Here is a 21,828-nt window from a genome sequence, read left to right as displayed (position 1 = left end):
AGCTGGGCAGGGAAGTGAGGTGGAGGGTGGAGCTGAGTAGGGAAGCAAGCAAATTTCTCTGAGTCCTAGCCCTGCCCTCCAGCATATCTACTACTCCCGCTATCTTGGTATCTTCTACAGACTTGCTGAGGATGCACTCTATCCCATCTTCCAGGTCACTGATGAAGATATATTAAACAAAACCAGCCCCAGGACCAACCCCTGGGGTACTTCAGTTTATACTAGATGCCAACTAGACATCGAACCATTGACTAAAACTCTACCCTCTGAGCCCAATGATGCAGCCAGTTTTCTGTTTATCTTACAGTCCATTCACCCAGCCTGTACTTCCTTAGCTTGTTTGCAAAAATGTTGTGGGAGACCACATCAAAAGCCTTGCTAAAGTCAAGGTACACCACACCCACTGGTCTCCCTACAATCCACAAAGCCATTCATCTCATCATAGAAGGCAGTCAGCTTGGTGAGGCATGACTTGCTTGGTGAATCCATGCTGACTGTTCCTAATCACCTTCTTCTCCAAGTACTTAGAAATTGATTCCTTGAGGACCTGCTCCATGACTTCCAGGAACAGAGGTGAAGCTCACCAGTCCGTAGCTCCCTGGATTCTCCTTCTTCCCTTTCTTAAAGATGGGCACTATATTTGCCCTTTCTCAATTATCCAGAACCTCTCTTGATCACCAGGAGTTTTCAAAGATGATGGCTGGTGACTCTGCAGTCGCATTGTCCAACTCCCTCAGCACCCTCAGACGCATCCCATCTGGCCCCATAGACTTGTACACATCCAGTCCCACAGTGATCTAAGCAATAGGAATTTTGAAATCAATATTGAATAAACTTGCTGTACAGATATGTAACTAAATAGAATATGTGATATGTCCTGGTAATTAAAATTACATTAGAGTTGAGAAACAAATAAGAAAAATGTTACATCTGATCTGTGCCCAGGAGAGTTGTTTAAATAAGTAAAAAAGAAATTCCAAGATCTTGGTGGTGTCCAAAAGAGAGTTTTGTAAATCATAACATGTAAGTCTTTGGAAAGTCACTTTCTGAGCAGCTCTCTGGGGGGTTCCATGTTCATTGTCACTCAACATTTCCATATTACATATGCTTTGTTTATATTTCTACTACATTAGTTTATCTAACTGCCAATTCTGGAACTCTACCAGGATCTCAGAACCAAACCATTTTATTTTTTCCCAGTTATCACATCAACATTAACAATTCTGCATTTGCAATGTAGTTATGTGTTGATGAGGTGTGAGCCAGACTCCTTCTCCATGCTGTGCTGATTTGTAAAGGCTAAGAAGAAAAAAAAACAGTAAAAAATTATCCTAGTCATTCAAGTACGACAATCTGATCTCAAGTATTTTTAGGAAACAGATTTGTTAGACACAGTTTGTACTTGACCACATTTTGGAATAGAATTCCTCTTTTACAAGAGGTAGTTTCAGATGTTAGATGCTTTCTGATTTGTGTTCATACCTTAGATAGAAGATCTTCAGAAGCAATTGCACCTAGCTCATTCGGAAATGGCAGAGGCTCAGACTGAAAGGGATCAATACAGCCAAGAATCTGGAAATCTAGATGATCAACTTCAGCACTTACTGGTAGGATTCTGAGATGCAACAAACCATTGAGGAAATAAAAGTTATTGTGGAATTCCCATCCAGTAATTCACTTATTTTTCTTTCCTAGTGTTCAGTTAGCTAGAGAAAGCAAAGGTAGAGACTTAATTTCTATTATATATTTTAGTTTTCCAGAAAATCTTCAAAAGGTCTCTTTAATTGGGACCCAAGAAATTATGAGAGAGCCAAACATTTAAAATTATGGCTCTTAATGAAGGCTGGCAAGCACTCTCACTCTGGATGCCTACACACATCTAAATCAACTTAAGGCGACTTAACTAAAGCAACTTAAATTAAGCCGTGTCAGAGTGTACACACGTACAGCTCCTTGACATGGTGGTAGACATTTTATTATATATGGCAATATTAACTAATACAACTCAAGATGATACACCTTGGTGTATTATCTTGCACCGCATTTAAGCCGGCTCCGCTCCACATACATGTGTACGCTCTGACAGTTTAGTTGACTTGAAAAAAATTAAGTTGACTTAACTGTCAGCAAGTTAGTACATGTGTACAGACCCTCTGACTGCATAATTAAGATGTATTAATATCACATTTTCCTACACTTGTTCCTTTCTTACCTATTTTGTAAGATATATTTGATTCTGGACTTTTCCAAAAGGTTTTAAGTATTCCCCATCCATAGAATGAAGAGATCTCAGATTGGGGGGAAAAATACCTACTGTATATATGACATTTAAAAATATAGTATCAAAACAGTGCAACATGGACTGTTGGTTTCATCATTGGTTTTATACACAAATGTCTCTATGCTATGGAGATATAATGGGTATTTATACACATACATTTGTTGATTAATCGAGTCTGCTCCACATGTGAGCTGATATACCTGGTGCTGCTTCTCATTAATTTGTATGAATAGCGAAATGAGCATCATCCTCATAAAATGGTGGCAGTGTGCTTTTGAACTGAAACACCTTTGATGTGTTTTAGTTCAAAAGCATGCCACTGCCATTTTCTCAGCGCTGACGCACATTTTGCAATTTATACAAATGTATGTGCCACAGCGCCGGGCACTTTTAGCTGGGCGCTTTTAAAAGCACCTGGCACTGTGGCACAAGTATGTGTACAAATGCCCAGTATTTCAGTACACTTACATTTTTCTTTGTACAAGTGCTACAATTTCACAATTGGGATTGGGGAGGTTAGTATACATGGAACCAGTAGTTTCATGTCTAGTGTAGCTAGCATAATTGGTGTCAAATTGATTAGAAATGAGTTCTGTCTGCTGTTTGTCTAATCAGGAATATGTGAAGTTCATTTTTATAGCTGGAGTCAGGGTAATAAATGTTTAAATAAGGGTAATTCATCATAATTTTAGAGTCATTAAGAAGAAACTGCTTGAAAATAGATACTTCCAGTTTTGAAGGGCCATGTCACACAAGACACAGCATGTGTTAAATGCACTTAAATGCAACTGTCTTCACTGTCAAGCAGGATAATGTGATAAGTGCTATTGTATCATATTGTATCATAGAAGAGTTATGCTTATTCAAGGGAGGAGTATCTCCAAATTTTATATAAGTAACGTGTTGAGCTAATGTGGGACTGCTCCATAGAGATTGTTGATCCCAACAATCCCAGCCCTGGGACTGAGCAATTGCAGTCCCAGGGCTAGAACCCACAATCTGCTGATTGTGAGCCTCAGCCTCAGGACCACACAGGACTACACTGGAGTCTCTGGCTCTGGTGCAGTCTTAGGGCTGAGACAAAAATTTAGCTGATTGTCATTCTCAGCCCTGGGACTGGACCAGAGTCTCCAACTGGTTTTGATGTGATCTTGGGCTGACGGTATGAACCTTGCTGATTGTTGATCCCAGCCCAGGAACTGTATCAGAGGCTCCAGTCATATCTAATGCAGTCCATGAGCTAAGGCTGACTTATCAGCTGATTTTTGGTTTTAGCCTTGGAACCACATTGGAATCTCTAACCATCTCCTGAGAGGTCCAAGAGCTGACCCAAAAAACAGTTAGTAGTTGGTCTTAGCTCAGTGTCCATGCTGGAGTCTGTTGGAGATTCTAGTGTGGTCCCAGGGCTGCGCCTGACAATCAGCTGATCGTAAGTCTTAGCCCCCATGGCACTGGAGTCCTGATGTAGCTCCAGTGCCATGTTGGGGCTGCACCGACAGTCTTGATTTTCAGTCCCAGCCCCTGCACCAAAGTCTTGAATCAGCTGATTGTCTGTCCCAGCCCTGGGACCACACCAGAGTATTGAACTGACTCCAGTGCAGTGCTGGTGCTGGACCAAAAATCATTGATTGTCAGTTTTAGTCCCAACACTTCGCTGGAGCATGTTTAAAACTGCAGTGCAGTATGCAGGGCCTGGGACCAACAATCACCTGAAACTGCTTGAAGGCTCTGGTGAGATGCAGAGGCTGAGACGGACAATCATTGATTGTAGTAAGCATTACTGTGTGACTGCTCAGAACATGTTTTAACTTTTGATACAGCACAGTAATGCTTATTACAATCTTGTATAAAACACATGCTAAGTATCCCAAGTGACGGGATATTGCTCCAGTAGCAAAGATGATTTGTTGTAATACCTTCACTGCATAATCCCAATCTTTTATTCTTTGAGCCTCCTATTTCACTGTTTTCTTGAACTACTCAAATGTTTGTCATTGCCTCAACTTCCAAAATTTAGCCTCATAAATTTTTATTAAGAATTTTGTTCAGCGTCCCTTCTTAAATATACATCTTCAAAGTTTGGTAGCGATCTAGAAGTGGGACCTCTATTTTTTACTAAAAATGATTAGCACTCTAAAAATGTGTAGTAAATTACTAAAATCAAAGGAAATCAAGTTATGATATTGCAATTCTTATTACTACTCAAGGTAGAGTTTTCACTAGGAGGTATATACTGAAGTATACTTACTGTCTTGACATTTAATTCTAATACAGTACTGCTTTTTCATTCAGCCAATTGTACTGATTTTTTTCAAATATCACACGTGGAGCTTGAGATGGTTTCAGAAGCTTCTAGTCTTAAGATGTTAAATATTGTAAGATAGCAGCAGGTTTAGTTCAGAGATGTTGCTTTCTTGTAGGAAAGGGTGCCACCGTGCTATTCAAACTACTTGTTGGTCAGTGGTCTGGCTCTCTCTTGTGTAAACCATGTAATGATCCTTGCTCAAATGAGGTAACAAGAAAGCTTGATGTTTAATTTAATGAGAGAAATTGGTACAATCTCACATAGGCTGATCTACATAAAAGGGAGATGGAACTGAGTCTGGAAAAGGAACAGAACAAGAGACTTTGGGATCGGGATACTGGCAACAGTATCACAATTGATCACCTGCGGAGAGAACTGGACAATAAGAACATGGAATTGCAGCGAATGGAAAGCATCCTGAAGACAATGAAGACCGAGTGTCAAGGACAAATGGAGCGTCAGGTCAGTATCTGCTGCATGGTATTGCCATTGTGAAGGCATTCACATTCATGCAAGTTATATCCTAGATACATATCTTATGTTCCCCAGTATTTGTAGTTATCATGGCTAGAGTGCACTAAGGTGCCAAGTCTGTCCTGTTTTAGAGCCATGGTTTTAATCACTCAGAATTTTCTGGAAATGTTACCTGTCACCTGGCAGGCAAGGTTCTTTGGTAGATGTGATATCTTTAATTAGACCAACTAAAATAGTTGGGAAAAAGTTATTTGCAAGCTTTTGGGCACAAACACCCTTCATCAAGCATAGGGAGACTCTACAGCTGTTAACTATGCCTGACATGTTTGTGTGTGAAAGCTTGCAAGAACTTTTTTCCAACTATTTTAGTTGGTCTAATAAAAGATATCACATCTATCCAAACAGCCTTGCCTGTCTGTCCTTAGACCAGCATAGCTACAAACAACACCCCTTCCCTGTCATCTAAAATTTCTGGTCCTGATTTCCACCCAAAGGCAGAACAGGTGCCAGAATAAGAGTTTCAAATGTTGAAATTGGGTAAGGAAGGAGGGAAAGTGACTTTGATTGTTCTGGAGAAGTTTGATTTGTCTTTGACTCCAGAAATCACATTTTGTATATGTACAGTAAATTTAATCACATAACACTATGAAGTGTTCTGTAATTTCCTTCTCTTTCAAGAATGACTTCTGCAAGATTCATTTTATAGAGTATTTAGTAATTTATGTCGACAATTTGAATTGTGGACTGAGTTTAGTCCTTTGTTTGAAAGGATAGTTTTATTACTTTCAATAGATTAGATTCTTGTATGTGTAGCTATAGTCTCATCCCCTTCGTTCAAACTCTTCTATCTCCTTAAAAGAACATCTTTTAACTCCAGATAAGTAACCTAAGCCAATCCTATCTGCTGCTACTCTGCACTCAGAAAAGGTTAAGTGAATTTAATTCCTGTCTTTCCACCGAACAACAGGATTTTTTGCTGTTGTTTCCACCTTCCTGCAAGAAATTCCACCTCCAGTTACTGATATTCTGAGGTTTGATTTTGTCTAATGAGTCTTTACTACACTATGGGCGCATCTACATGTGTCGCTATGGCAACATTGTTACTGCGCCGTGATTTAGTACTTCCTTTTGGAAGCACTAAATCACAGCGCAGTAATAGCCCATACTGCACTGTACATATAGCACATGGTTATTTTTAGCAGCTACTTTGCCGTAGCAGCTTGCTATAATGGGGGGAGCATGTCACTATGGCAAAGTAGCTGCTGATTATATGTAGGCCACGTGCGAATGCTACATGGCCATAGCATGTTGCTACAAAGCCCTTTTAGCAGCTTCTGGGTCATAACTTTTGCCAGAAAGCATCATCTCATGAAAATCTATGCTTCTTGCTGACAACAGCAATTAACTTATTTATATGTTATTGATGAGTACAAGCTCCTTTCAGGATATAGTTACTGTAAAATGCAATTGGCCAGTTTTTCATATATTCAAGGACACAGACCTGTCACCTCTAAATTGCCTAAAGACAATTAATTTTTATATCTTACACCTGTCCTACTTACAGCTATAATAGCAGAGTTAAGACAGCCTTCAAAAAATTGAAGGTGTTCTCAAATGAAGAAGACAGAAAAGCTTACAAACTGTGGCAGGTCAAGTGTAAAAGTGAAATAAGGCAGGCCAAAAAAGAATTTGAGGAGTGTCTAGAAAAAGAAGCTAAAGGTAATAATAAAACTTTAAAAAATATGTCAGAAGCAAGAAGCCAGCTAGAAAATCAGTGGGACCATTAGGTGACCAGGGTGTAAAAGTGCACTCAGGGATGATAAGGCCATAGCAGAAAAGCTAAATTATTTTTTTTGCCTTGGTATTTACTGCAGAAGTTACTGGGGAAGTTCCCAGGCCAGACCAATCCGTTCTAGTAGATGGGTCTGAAGAGTTGGACCACACTGAAGTAACAACAAAAGAAGTTTTAGAACAAACCGGTAAACTGAATACAGTAAAAGCTGCACTATCCAGCATCTTACAAGCTGGCATGCTCTACTAACTGGCATGCCAGCTTGTAAGATAAAGTAAAACCAGAAGTGCCCACGGCAGCAATTCTGGTTTTTCCGAGCCCCCCTTGGTCGGGGGCAAAGCAGCCTGCGCTGCCAAGGTCCCACAGCCTGGGGGCATAACAGGCTGTGTGGGGCTGTGCAGGGCCTGTTTCCCTGTCCTGTGAGGCCCGCAGGGCCTGCGGGAGGGGTGGCGATGCCACGGGAGGGGCAGAGAGATGCCCCAGACGTGGCGGGAGAAGCGGTGGCTGGGGCTGCTCAATTAACCAGCGTATTTTGTTGTTCGGCATCCCCCATTCCTGGAGGATGCTGGATAACAGAGCTTTTACTGTACTAAAAGTCACCAGGACTGGATGGCATTCACTTTAGAGTTCTGAAAGAACTCAAAGATGAAATTACAGAATTTTGCTGTCAAGTTGGTAGAAACTATAAGACAAAGTAAAATCAACAGTCACATAGACAAATATGATCTTCTGGGGATTGTATTTGCATTGTTTTTTTAAAGGGAAATACTGCCTCACCAATTTACTACAGTTCTTTGAGGGTGTCAACAAGTATGTGGATAAGATGGATCCAGTTGACATAATATATTTCGACTTTCAGAAAGCATCCAACAAGGTCTCTCATTAAAGGCTTTAAAAAAAAACTGGATTGTTACAGGATTGGAAGGAAGTTTCTTATGTGAATTGAGAGGTGGTTGAGAGGTGGAAAGACCGAAGACAAATGGTCCTGTAGGAATATGTGGTGGGCCCTGTTTTGTTCAGCATTTTAATCAATAACCTGGAAATGGTAGTACACAGTGAAATCTCCAAGCTTGCATATGATACCAAATTATTCTGGGTAGTCAAGTCCCAAGCTGATGGAGTGGAACTGCAGAAAAAAACTCATCAGGCTAAGGGAATGGGCAAAAAAATGGCAGATGAGTTTCAGCATTGACAAGTGCAAGGTAATGCACCTGGGGAAAAATAACCTAACCTATATGTACACAATCCGGGTTCTGAGCCAGCTGTTATGACTTAGGTGACAGACTTTGGAGTCATCATTAGATAGTTTTTGAAAGCATCAGCTTGGTGTATAGCAGCAACCAAAAAAACCCCAAACCCAATAACATGTTAGGCATCATTAACAAGGGAATTGAAAACCAAATGGAGAACATCATCATGCCATTATACAAATCCATAATTTGCCCACATCATGAATACTGTGTGCTGTTCTGGTCCCCACATCTCAAAAAGGATGTTGTAGATCAGGGGCTTGGACCAGTTGCCATACCAGGAAAGAGAAAAAAAAAAGGCTAGGACTCTTCAATTTGGAAAGGAGAGTGCTGAAGGGGATATGGTAGAGGTCTATAAAATCACAAAGAGTATGGACCAAGTGAACAGGGAACTGTTGTTCACCAAGTCCCAGAATACTAGAACTAGGGGGCACGCACTAAAATTAGTAGGTAACAGGTTTAACACTAGCAAGAGAAAGTGGATGCTAGGGAAGCTATTGAATAGGGGATAGTTCACTCTAGAGCTATCCACTTCGATGCTGTCCTTGTATAGCATCAACTTCTGCCACTGTCAGAGACAGACCTATTTGTTGCCTAAGGAATATGGGTCAGTGCCCACTAGGAAACATTATAAGACTCCCTTAAAAAGGGAAGCTACAAAGTAAACAACAATTGATTTCTGGGGACAATTAAAGATACAGCAGGGATGAGAGTGGAGGTCAGAGGTTAACAACAAGAGCGCCAAGGGGGGCCACCAAGCAGAGCACACCAGACAGTGCCCACTGTTGGAGACAGGATACTGGGCTAGATGGAGCATTGGTCTGACCCAGTATGGCACATCTTATGTTCTTATAAAACTATATTTTAAGAAGTTTTCCTTTTACTGAGGGAAAAAGAACAGAAGACTCATGAGGTTCACTAGGAGCCTTGCCATGCTAACCTAATGTATCTATGAAGCATTAAGGTACCGTAATGATGAGTGCCATAGGAGACTGATAGGGATGCCTCTGTAGATAGATAGAAAATATGTTTATCAAAGTTGAACATTTTATCATTACTGTTCAGATGGCTGCAATTAAGGAAAAAAATGAGAGCATTGAAAGAGTCTCCTCCTTGACTGCCCAACTAGAGTCAACCAAAGAAACATTTCGTAAAGTGGTTGAAGACCTGACAGCCAAGACAATGAATCTTGAGACCGCTGAGAGAACAGTGTCTGAATTGAGAATCTGCCTGCAAGAGAAGGCGAGATCCACTGAGATTACCAATGAGGAAATTAAGAAGCTCCGTTCAAGAGTAGATGGTAAATTGCAGGAGCTTCAACACTTAAGGAATGAAGGGGACCATCTACGAAATGTGCAGGCAGAGTGTGAGACACTAAAACTTCAGATAATGGAGAAGGAAAGGATTATTGAGATCTTCCAAAAGCAAATTGATAATATGACTCAAATTGTGGGCCAACATGGCCGAACTGCTGGTGCAATGGAGGTAGAAAAATCTCAGCTTGTGAAAGAGGTCAATGACAGAAAACTGGAAGTACAAGAACTTAAGGTCTGTATGAGACAACACACTAATTATTTTTAAAAAACCACGTATGGATATGTTAATATGTTTTCAAGCAGGTCATAAGATGGGCCCAAGACCCTGTAAACATTTAGAAGAACTAACATAGCAGAGAACAATAGTATTATCATTTTGATTAATGTGTATGTTCTGGCCCTACTGAAGTCAATGGAAGTTGTGCCATTAAATTCATGGAGCCACCATTTTACCCTCTATTCATGAGACTACAATTTGAAAAGTGTACCTGAGTTGCACATGTAAAATCACATATTTGTTTTATACAAATGCTGGGATTGCTTGTACACTTAAAAATTTAATATTGTGTGCCATTGCCCAGGTATGCACGCCCAAGTGCCATTTTTGTGCATAATTTACTTCTGATTTTTATAATTGGGTGGCTCTAGTGGACGCTCTTAGTACAACACCACCCCCTTTGGTTGGGGTCCCCCAAGTCGCCTGGCACGACTTGTTGTTACCTGAAGAGAAGGAGGGAGTTCAGTGGTGTTCTTCTTCCCCTATCGACCTGAAGATGGTATACTCACAGAAGTGCTGTGGTGTTTCTTGGGGCTCCCGCCTCCCCTACATCCAGTCCACTTGCCAACCACTTGGGTGTTCCGCTCATTGCTCCGCCGATCCCTGTAAGCCCCTTTACTATGGGGGTCTGGTGTCAGCTTCAGCAAACCAGCCGGTTGCCTGGATGTTAATGTGTCTGGAGCCTCAGTCCTTGATCCCAAAGGGCTGAGCTCCCATTGTCTGGCGTCCTCCCCCCTCTGAGGGAGAGGGACGCTTCTATAAGCTTTGAAATTGAGGTGGCTGGGGATTGTCCATCCCCAGTCTAATGTCGGACACTGCTCCCCCTACCTTTGATGCGGAGGCAGTGTCTGCAGTGCTGCTACTACCAGCCTCTGGAGCCACCGCCTGCCAGCGTGCTTCCAGCTGGCTCTCTCCCTCTCTCTCCCTGCTGGCTTCCAGCGAGGTTTTTAAATTTGCCATGGTGTGGCATCAGCTGCCGCAATCAGCTGGCCGCTGCCCCAACTGGGAAGCAGATGCATGAAGAGCCGTAAGTTTCCCGGGGTACAGGGGGCTTGCTCATTCCCCTTGGGAATGCCTGGGCTTGCCCCCAGCATCCTCCATGCCTGTGGGGGCTTCTCGCCACCACAATAATTGACAGTCTATTTGATGTACTCCATCATTTTACAAAGGCACAAGAAAGAACAAAGGAGGCATCAAAAGAATGTTTCTCATCAAAAATTTCCATTGGTAGCATCCAAAGCCTGACAAGCCTGACATGTCTCACAGAAGGGAGGACTGAAGGTGCTTTTAAACTTTAGGTGATGGTGTGAATAGACTAACCCAGAGACAAGGAATTTAACTGTGGTTATAAAAGGCTACCCCCTCTCCCCCAATCATTCTCAGCTTCTCTTTCTTTCTCTGTTTTGGTTATCAAACCAATTTAAAGTTAGTATAATTCTTAGCTTTTATAATTGACGTTAGATATAACTAATGTTAAGTCCAGAATTAGTTTGCTCTTTCATTGGTAGATCCACAGAAGTGTTTCAGCTGCAGCTATCACTGATAATAAATGGAACAACATGTAAGATGCTTAAAATGATGTTGAATAGGTCATTGCTTTTGGAGGTGTTTAGCCTTCAAAAAATCTGGATCTGTCACCCTCTGTTGTTACTGAGCACTGCCAACACTTAAGCTATAAACAGTTGTCTTTCTCTCAGGAGAGGATGTTTTGTCCTGCATCCAAGGGCGAGCTTACAGACATGCAAGTGTATCCCAGGTCAACTCCCACCAAAGTATGGGATAATATGTGCCATCACTTTCACCTGGGGCATCATGGAGAGCAGCTGCAGGGTTAACCTTGTTCAGTGTCCCAGGACAAGCTAGTCATGCAGTCCTCCAAATATCCCACAATGCACCACTCTCATCTCAACCCTGGCCTCTCTTGGATGCTGGGTGGCTACTCTGGCAGGGGTGTAGAACTCTATTGTCCCGAGGTGACAGACCTTGCCCACCCTTTTATTGACTTGCATGACAATTTGCCAGCCATTCTGTACTCACCTGCCACACAGTCAAAGTCAGTAATGGAACCTGGTCTGCAACTTCACCTATCAGGAGGACATCTAGTGTGGACATCCCAAAGTCATCACAAGACATGGCACCAACAGCCACTGACATCTGCAAGCATAGCAGCAATTGGAGTCAAGGCAAGAGAATGGACCTGATTACCATCTGGGGATAAGTGGAAGACCAGTGGGTGCTCCATTCTAACCTCTGTAACTAGGCAGTCTTCAAAATGATTGCCACAGTAGTGGCAGTCTGGGCACAAGCATGGTTGGCAACAGTGGTATTCAAACTGCAAGGTATTGAGGCAGCAGCTCATGAGGGCCTGTGATATCAACTGCATGTCCAGGATGCACCTACTACGAGAAACTGTCCCAAATCCTCTTAGTGAATGATATAGTTAAATGCCAGAACATTCTAGACATGGCCCTAATTTTCCAGGACTCAGACAGTGACTTGGATGACACTGTGGTTGTAGGAGACAACCATGAAGCTGAGCCAGGTTGAGATCTCCCCACCTCTCCAAGACAGCAGCATGGACATGGAGATGGACCTGGAGTTGGATAGTGACTGGTCACAGTCTTCACCTGTCACTATCCTACCATACCCAGGAATGCCCAAATGCAAACTCATTCTTGGCCCAACTCTGCCCACTGCCAACGATAGACTGGTCAGTCTGACTTCAGTCCTGGGGAAGATCTTTGAAAAAATTGTCAAGGAGGACAACACTCACAAGCTTGCATCTGGTGTCCTTTTATGACCAGGTAACTACCCACCTGGACATGGGTCAGGAGGTGGGTGTCATCTACCTAGATTTCAGCCTGCCTTTGATACTGTTTCCCATGAAAGCCTCTCAGTTAAGTTGGAGAGTACTGGCCTAGACCAGGTTACAGTGAAGTGGGTTGAGCATTGGCTTAGTGGCCAATTCCAGCAAGCCTTAATTGATGGGGTGGCCTCATCCTGGAAGGCTGCCTCCTTCATCCAAGTCATGAATAAAGATATTGAAGAGCATGGGCCCAAGCACTGCTCCCTGGGGTACACCACTGGAGATGTTGAGAGTAATCAGGTAGAATAGACTCAATGGGTGGAATAATCATTCCTGTGTGCTGGATTGTCTTGCAACGTTTGTTAGGGAGTTCTTCATAATATCTGGACAGTAGGAAACTAAACAATGAGTGCCTGCTTTGCATTTCTGTTTGCAGGACAGACACCTGTGTCTGGTGGATCTTTCTAGCACCTCACTTCATGAAGGATGTGGACAAGCTCAAAAGGATGCAGAGAAGGGCCACCCACATGATCAAGGGCCTGGGGGACAGGCCGTATGAGGAGAGTCTTTGAGAACTTGATAGCCACCTACAAATATGTCAAGAGAACAGGACCTAGGTGAACAACTTTTCAGAAACCCCATCTGCCTTCCCCTGGGAATGGACACAAGCTAATCGAGGAAAAGTTTTAGCCGGACATAAGGAAAAACTTATTTTCTGTACGGCTAACTAGAATCTGGAACAGCAGAGGTGGTGCCGTCGCCATCTCTGGCGGTTTTTAAGAGGAAGCTGGACAAATACCTCATTGAGCTTGTTTGAGCCCAATTACCTCCTGCCCATGGCAGGGGATCACACTTAATGATCTATAGGTCCCTTCCGGTCCTTCTTTCTATAATTCTATGACTGTTGCACAGAAGGCACAGTAAGCTGCCAAGCACAGGTGGGCCAACACCCAAACAAAGATGGAGATGCTAGCAACTCTTGTTAAGTCTTGCACCACATGGGCCGCTAAGGCTAAGAAGTAGAAGAAGAGTCAGGAGATGTTCCGAAGGCAGGACGTGGCCATGGTCTGCCACAGCATCAAACAGTCCAGGCAAACCACCACATGGCTGGCCAGCAATGCCAAAGCCCATACCCACACCTCTGCTATCACCAAGCAACAAGAAGCCCTGCTTGAATCTGTGAAGGCTGACCAGGAGGTAGTGGATAACCTGTGTCTGTGCTGAACTTGCAGCCTGATGCAATCCTGTATGCTCTTCACATCATGCCACAGTACCACATGCTGCCAGGGCAGCCCACAGGTCAGTGGGGATACATGCACCCTCCAGGCTTCCAGTTGCCACAGCCCCTGCAGTTGGAAGCAACTGTTTGGTAAGCCTTAGCTTTGTCCACGCAGCAGCCTGTCCTTGCCTGCAGCTGTGGTTACTGATCTAAGACCCCTTCCCATATCAGTGCTTGGGAGTGCATGCCCAGCAGTCATGAGGGAGCCATATTAGCACTTCCCAGGCAAGCACCGGAGCCATGGCAGACAGCACAGCAGGAAGCCTATCTTTTTTCAAGGACTCTGGCAGCTGGGAGGAGGGCAAGTACTGAGGGGAGCTGTGAGCAGTGGCCAGGCCATGGTGGTGGGGTAGAGTTGCAGCCTGGTATGAGAACGACTTGTGGAGGGAGGAGGTGAGGGCAGCATGCCCCACCCCATCCATTACTCCTTGTGCTGTAGGCAGCATGGCTGGCATGGGAGTCCTGGTAGTGGCTGTGGCAGCAATGAATCTTGCCACCCTGCTCCACCCTCCCATGCTGGGTCCTGCCCACTGTGCTGCAGAGGTGGCTCCTGCCTCTGCTGATCTGGCCAGGCTGCAACCCCATGCTCTCTGTGGGTGCACAAATCTGGGGGGCACATGCTCCCCCATGCCCCTTTGACGTGTCACCTGTGTGGCCTTCCCTACCCGCACTGCCCCATAGACTTACCTGCAGGGAGCTGCTAGAGCTGCTGTCCACACTGCACCCCCTGCCTGATTGCCCTCCTTCCACTCCCCCAAGTTCTTACAGGCTGGAGCTCTGCCAGCCTGTAAGGGGATACCTGCAGTTTCCCACGTTTTTCTACTTTAAAGGAGAAAATCCACATTTTTCTGTTTTTTTTCTATGGCAAACAGAAAATTAGTATATACAGCATTAACATATGGTGAAGCACAAGCAGCATCTATGTTGTCAAAAGTATATACAAAATATGATCCATTTTTAAAGTTTGTTCACGACCCTTTTATGTATTCTTGCGACCCACTTTTGGGTTGCAACCCATGGATTGAGAAACACTGGTTTAGGATCAGCGGGCTGCTTGCTGGTTCAGTAACGGGCAGGCTGATGGGCCCCTCGGGCATAACTGACCTGTGCCTGGGGAAACAGGGTTCTTTTTCTATGCTGTTGTGGGATGTGAAACTTTTCATTGTGTTTGTGTTTGTTCTGCATTTTAAATAAATGTCACCATTAAATGAGACCTGTGATTCTCCTTGCTTATCTGGGGAGGAAAATAAACACCTGCTTTTGCCTCACATCTCACAACCCAGCAACCACCCTCCTGCCTAGCATCCATTCCACCAACCACCCCTTCCCCCCAGAGGGAAAACAATGTTCCTTTTTCAGAGGGTCTATATCGTGAGCTGTGTTCCAAACTGGGAGCACCCCTTCCCTCAACTCTGCCCTCTGGGCAGTGCTCATACTACATAGCTAATATCGCAGCCGTCACTGCAGCTCCATCCTACACTCCCCCGCTCTCCTGAAATACACAGCAGTCCACCGCCAGTGCTGGAAGTAACCATGGGAAAATTCAGATTCTGTTTCAAGAGTTTAATGGGAAGCAAAGTTTGATAGATTTTCAAACCTTAATAGTACAGGGGAAAATAAAAGTACAGCTTTAAGTACAGTTTAATGCAGCTTAATAGTACCAGGGATGTTCTTACACCTGACCTCCATTCCCAACATGGCACCACTCTGCCCTTCCAAATAGTCATGCAAAGTGATCTGCCCATACATATAGTGCCTCATGATTGCTCTCCAGAGACCATTCATGCGCCATGATGAAAGCCATGGGAGCCATGGGGCACTCTAGTCTCATTGTCCATACCTTGGAAATAGCCTCCCCCTTGGCCTCACAGATGAAGGTGATCAAACAGCTCACTGGCATCCAGACAGGACTTCAGGGACCTCCAGTGTGCCTTGAGGAATCCAAAAGCTTACTCCATAGACATTTGGCAACTTCTGATGTGGTAGTTGAAAAGTTCTTTATGGGCTTCTAGCTGCCCTGTGAAAGGCTTCATCATCCCTTTGCATTGGATACACGGGGTCCCTAGTTAGCAGTGGAAGCACACTCACACCCTCCACCTATATGCTGGGCATGCCAGGGGCAAACTCCCCCCTGCTCCAGATGCCCAGTGGGGTGCAGCTCCAGCCAGTGCTGCACATCATGGTGAAGGGTGCAGCTTTCCCTGCCACTCATGCACAACTCCTGCACTCACTGGGCTCAGAAGGGAAACCCTGCATGCTGGAGCTGGCTGCCTTTCTTGCTGGGGCTGTGCAGCAAGAGAGGGAAGTCCCCTGAGGGGTAGGGAAGGCAGCCAGGTCCAGTGCCTGAGGCTTCTCTCCAGTCCTGCACAGCCCTGGTGGGGAAAGCAGCTGGCTCCAGCACTCAGGGCTTCCCTCCTGTGCCTGGCGAGTGCAGAGGATGCACATGTGTGGCGAGGAGTGCCAGTGATATAGACTGCCCGGGGCTGGCTGCGCCCCTCTTTACTGTGTGTAATGCTGGCCGGAGCTGTGTCCCGCCAAGCACCTGTACCCTGAGTGTCCCGCTGGCTGCTCCTGCCACTGCTACCACCTACAGGGGCTATGCGCCATGGTGGAAGTGTGGGGGGGTCCCCCCTGGGGGTCCTCCCCCCACTCACACCCACAAACTGCCCACCCAAGCTCTGCATTGCTGCCAGCTCCACACACTGCACTCCCGCCCAGCTGCAGCTGGGCTGGGTGGGGCACAATTTGTTGGTGGGCGCAGCGGGCTGGATGAAAGTGTTTGGTGGGCCAGATCTGGCCCGCAGGCCATATTTTGCCCTGCCCCTGCAGTACACCAATACGGCTACAAACTGGATACCTAAAAACCATCTTATTCTTCTAAAGATGCACTAGTTCTGCATGGCTAAAATAAATATAGTCATAATTATGTTGTTTCAGGAATCAGATCTGCAACGTAAAACGGCATGATTTATACCTGTCACTTATCAGACAAGAACTACCTGTTAAGATACACTGATTCAAGCAGATAGTTTCAGAAGGATTGGGATTCAGATGGAAAATGTAGCCTGCACCTGTAAATGGGGATTTGTAATATTTGGAGGTTAACCTGAAGGCTGTGTTGCAAAGGGCATAATCTAACCCTGGAGTTTATATCACTTGCATATCCTGCATTTGACAATTTAGAAGATTATATAGTAAACAGTCAGGCTAGACTGTAAATGACCTGTTTTTCCAAGATTATTGATGTTACATCCTAATTTCTTTTGTCCTTCATTTGCAGTAATGTCTTTTCCATTCTTTTTTGCCTCTTTGTATCAATATATTCTGTGGTAAAATCAGGTTTAAAATAATAATGTAGGCATGTCTTTATCACCAATTAATAGATTATTTTTAATAATTTGCGTATATAAGTAGATTTCAAAGGAAAAGAAAGAAGCCAGAATCCGTGAACTGGAGGCCAGATTGAGTGAACTGGAACTGGAAAAAGTTAAACTGGTAAACACCTGCACTGAGAGGCTCCGTGCAGTAAAAGATATAAAACTGGAAAAGGACCAACTCATGAATGAGCTGAAAGCCAATCGTACTGAGCTAGCCAGCCTCACAGGTAGGGAGCTTCAAGCTCAGATATCTGCTAAATCAGGCTGATGTTAAAAATAGAAGAGCAGCCTGCTTAATCCAAATATGGCTGCTAGTAAGGTCAAGTACATGGTTCCCAAATGGAGTGCCCTGACTACTTCAGAGATCTAATTCATGATTTGGAATCATGGTACAAAATGATGAAGATACAATCTAGGCTAGAAAATCAAATCTACTATGTGACAGAATATAAACTTCGCCAAGTGCCCTCCAACTTTCCTAAGTGTTAAACATAGAAGTTGACAAATGCTAGGAACTCTTCATTGCCATTATTAATGGGGGGGGGTTTCATTTCTGTTTTGTTAGGGCTGTAAATTATTGAAAACCTTGTATCCTGACCCCTCAGGACTAGAACCTTAGCAAATGTGTTCCTTAAATACAGTATAGGAAGGAAGCTCAAGATGCCAGGGACATACATTATGTGTTAGCATCCAAAAATATTTGGGTCTGCATCAGAAGCTGGGATAATTAGGAGCTGAGATTACACAAGGATATTTTCTTTCACCAAGAACTCAATGAGATCACTACTTATGTCAACATTAACAGTCAGGCCTACTGCAGTTCATATGCTTTCCCATTTAAACCGTCACTTTGCACTCATAGACACCTCCATTTATTTTTCAGATGATGCACCTGCCACACAGACAGTCCCAAGAACCACAGTTTAAGTCTGACTTCAGCAAAATTAATATACGTTAACCATGTACATGATTTTATGTGGGAAGTTGGAGTGGTATGGCAACCATTGTTGAACCAGTGAAGGTTGGGAGAATGTGTGGTGGGTCAGAGCTGAGTGAAAGAGCTTGAAACCCCATGAGCCAGAAGAAGGGTGTGGGACCAGTTCATAGTGTGGTTGGATGGTGTGGGGCTGGCCCCACAGGCTACATAGGACCCATGGAACACCTTCTCCTCCCACCCCCCATGCTGTTCCCACCCCTCAGTGATCGCTCCAACTGGTCTGGGACACAGCAGGAAGAAGCCAGGCATTGCAAGTGCTTGGCGGCAGCCACAGCATCAAGTCATGATGCCAGGCTTCTTCCCATGGTGCTGCTGAGGCTCCAGCAAGCCAGTCAGAGTTATGGTGCTGAAGCCCCAGCGGCACCCCAGATTTTTGCCCCACAGGTAGCCAGACACCTGGATTAGAGCAGTGGTGCTGGAGCCCTAGCAGTACTGAAGGAAGAGGCCCAGCAACATGGTTTCGTTCTTGCATTAGCCACCAAGTGCTGGTGATGCTGGGCTCCTTCCTGCAGTACTGCTTGGGCTTCAGTGTCAAGGGCCTTCAACGCCCAGATGCTTGGCTACTGCCTCAGCAAGGTCTCCTATCAAAGCTGGAGGCTGGATGCTCCAGCTTTGTGGGCAGGATTCAGACCACAGGCTGAATATTCAACACCCCTGTTTTAAAGGATTAAACGCAACTGTATAATTTTGGTGTAACAGGCAGGAGCTGTTTAATCATTTTATGATTTTTTTCTTGTACTTCCGTTGAGCAGAGGAATATGAAAATTTAAAGCGGAGTTATCAAGACAAAAGTGAAGAGATGGAAACTACCACAAACAAACTGAAAATGCAATTGAAATCGGCCCACGCTGAGTTGGAACAAACCAGAGCCACTTTAAAGACTATGGAAGGCTCTGATGGCCATGGTAACCGTGGAGGGTTTTAATTTTTTAAAACATATTTATCTTTTTAACAGGAGCAATTTGTAACTGCTGTTAGTATTTTTAGATATAATTTTATAAAATGAATGAAGTAGAACTGCATATGCAGACACTTTCCAGGGTTGTGTTGTTGTTGACTAGACTCCTTAATAAGTGAAAACATTTATAACTAGAGTTGAAGTTCAGTGTAAGAATTAAGAACATAATGGCTCTGCTGAGTCAAACCATAGGTCAATTAAGCTCAGTATCCTGTCTTACAAAGTGGCAGAGCATGAATGCTAAGGGGCAAATGATAAACAGGAGAGATCCAGAATCTTATAGCCCCAATTCCTCTATTTGTATAATCCTCACTTCACAATTCTTTTCTATCTTTTTCATGTATGGGGCCTGAACAGGGACTTGAACCCTGGACCCTCAGATTAAAAGTCTGATGCTCTTCTAACTGAGCTACCCAGGCTACCATCCCTTTCAAGATAAAACTCCCAATGACTCAAGGACGTTGGCTTCTTATGCTAACTGGAAACCCTACCTATTATATGTTTTTAGTGTTTTATTGACAACTGACTTCTGAAGTCTTTCATCAGAAGTCAGAAAGCATAGTGCCTAATTCATAGACAACTAATTGCTTGGGAACTTGTCTTTTACAGCTATGAAAGTTGCAATGGGAATGCAGAAGCAAATCACAGCCAAGAGAGGACAGATAGATGCACTGCAGAGCAAAATTAAATTCTTGGAGGAGGCAATGACAAATGCGACTAAGGTCACAAGAGCTTCATGTAAAACTATTTAAGTATATTTAGATAAATAGTTCCAAGCAGAAACATAGGGCCAAATTCAGAGATTAGTCTGAGAGACCAAAGCAAGTATTAGTTGATATAATTTACACTTTCATCTGGCCTCCCTCCTGTGTGTATTACCCCAAGTAGCATCTTGCCAAACTTCATTACACTTATTCTGTATGAGGATCATGCCCTGAGTGCATCTATACATGCACTTTACTGTGGACTAGACTAATTAGCTCAGCATAAAGCTTGACCATCTACACATGCAGTGGTATTAGGAGACAGTAAACTAATTAGCTTGACTGTAAGATAATACTGTTAGGGACAGTACTATCTTACAGCAGAGCAAGTAAGTGCACTGAAACACATGTAGATGGTGACAGGTGCTGGCTGGGGCATGAGGGTGTTAAAGTGTGGGAGCTGCCTGTCACCTAGCCACGTGGCTCCACACTCTCAGCACCCTTTGCCCCTGTTAGGCCCACCCCCACCCAACACTGCCACCCAAAGCCCGGGCTGATCTCCTTGTGCCCCCTGCTAGCCCAGAGCTGCTCTGCCCCAGCTCAAAGTGCTGCTGTCCTCGGCGCATATTTAGATGCTGTACCTGGGAGTTGTTTCAAATGGCTCTGGAGTTGCACATATAGATGCATCCACTAAATTAATTTATACTTATCTGATTGTGCATAGGAGCCTTAAAATTAGCATATATATAATTTACTGCCGAGCAGTATAAAATGGCTTTAGAGCACATGAGAATCAGGCCCTTATTTATTTACAGACTTGCTTACACTCGTGCCGACTTACCATCACCTAACCAATATCCATCCTCACACATCCCTCTGAGTCTGGCCTACTGTACTTATCTGATGGGTTTATTCTGACACCAAATTTGAGTTATGAGCCGGTTCTTCAACTAGAATAGGTCCATCAAATCAATGGATTACAGCAAATGAAAACTTGGTCTTCTTTTTTAAGTATATTAAAATGTGTATGTTCTCAGTAAAAATGCATCAAATACATCTCTAGTGGCAGGTATTGAATTTGACCTTCTTGCCAGCACCATGTCCTCTAAGCCTTCACACAATGCCATCTTCCTATTGTAAAATTCCTGTTTCATCTAAGCACAGTAGTTGAGCTTTTAGGATTCAACCAAAAACTTAAAACAGCTGAAGAAGTTCATAAAGGCATGGAAAATAGATGTGTACAATCTTAGCAGTTATAAACAGTTGTCTCACATCTACTTTTGCATTCACTTCTATAAATACAGGAGAAGCATTACCTGAAAGAAGAGAATAATAAACTGAGCCAAGAATTGAGTTGCACTGCAACAGAAAACAACAAGATGGCTGGAGAACTGGAGATCCTAAGGTCACAAGATCGACGTAGGAAAGAAAAAATTGCTAACATGGAGGCAGCCCTTGATAAGGTAGTATTTGTTTCAATCAGACCGTTTATTCTGTTTGCTTTTCTTTACCAATTTCTTTGCAGTGAAGACATTTGTATTTTTATCTGTGCTACAGCATATACTTTTTACTCACCTGTACTGTATGTTTTACAAAATGAGGTGACAGCTATTAAGGCCCTCCCTTAAACGCCATGTCTGATTATGAAAACAGAAACCTTAAAATACTGCCTGTTGGTCCAAAGAAGTATCTACCTTAGTCAGACAGGATTGCTACATCTAGTGGGGCGTTCAGCCCCAAGGGAATTGGAATTATTATTTGCACTGCTACCTTTCCTGGGATGTTCTGATGGGAGGACAGTTTTAAACTGTGCTCAGGAACTGTGTGTTCTCTCCTATGGCCATGTGGCCCGAGAAGAACTTTGCCTGGCTTTGATTCTCTCAGCAGTAAGGTAGCTGCTGACTGGCTGGTGGCAGAAACGAGAGCAGGTGTTTGTTTGTTTGCTCATTTGTTTGATTTATAGCTGCCCTTCCCAACAAAGGCCCCAGGCAGCTTACAACAGAATAGAATAA

General features: G+C 43.8%; 1 protein-coding gene, 1 long non-coding RNA gene and 1 other non-coding gene across 18 annotated transcripts in view; 1 reads left to right on the top strand and 2 right to left on the bottom strand.

The window, feature by feature from the left end:
• CCDC158 (coiled-coil domain containing 158) overlaps window positions 1-21,828 on the top strand; it is a 116,480-nt gene that overhangs the window by 63,716 nt on the left and 30,936 nt on the right. For 15 of the 16 annotated variants that reach the window (XM_019498739.2, XM_059722405.1, XM_059722406.1 and 12 more), the window contains 7 exons: window positions 1,488-1,607; window positions 4,851-5,048; window positions 9,168-9,650; window positions 17,195-17,384; window positions 18,907-19,059; window positions 19,722-19,834; window positions 21,121-21,279. In XM_019498739.2, the coding sequence (XP_019354284.1) occupies window positions 1,488-1,607; window positions 4,851-5,048; window positions 9,168-9,650; window positions 17,195-17,384; window positions 18,907-19,059; window positions 19,722-19,834; window positions 21,121-21,279 (1,416 nt within the window). The remainder of the gene's footprint in view (window positions 1-1,487; window positions 1,608-4,850; window positions 5,049-9,167; window positions 9,651-17,194; window positions 17,385-18,906; window positions 19,060-19,721; window positions 19,835-21,120; window positions 21,280-21,828) is intronic. The other variant, XM_019498748.2, reaches the window with a different exon arrangement.
• Window positions 793-11,964, bottom strand: LOC109286004 (uncharacterized). The gene is made up of 3 exons (XR_002093928.2): window positions 11,733-11,964; window positions 1,483-1,615; window positions 793-1,299 (listed from the first exon to the last, which is right to left on the bottom strand). It is a non-coding gene; the product is annotated as an uncharacterized LOC109286004 (long non-coding RNA).
• TRNAK-UUU (transfer RNA lysine (anticodon UUU)) lies at window positions 19,459-19,531 on the bottom strand. The gene has a single exon. It is a non-coding gene; the product is annotated as a tRNA-Lys (tRNA).

Source organism: Alligator mississippiensis, chromosome 2 (assembly GCF_030867095.1).
Source record: "Alligator mississippiensis isolate rAllMis1 chromosome 2, rAllMis1, whole genome shotgun sequence".
NCBI lineage: Eukaryota > Metazoa > Chordata > Crocodylia > Alligatoridae > Alligator > Alligator mississippiensis.
This window is presented reverse-complemented; position numbering and strand designations above follow the sequence as displayed.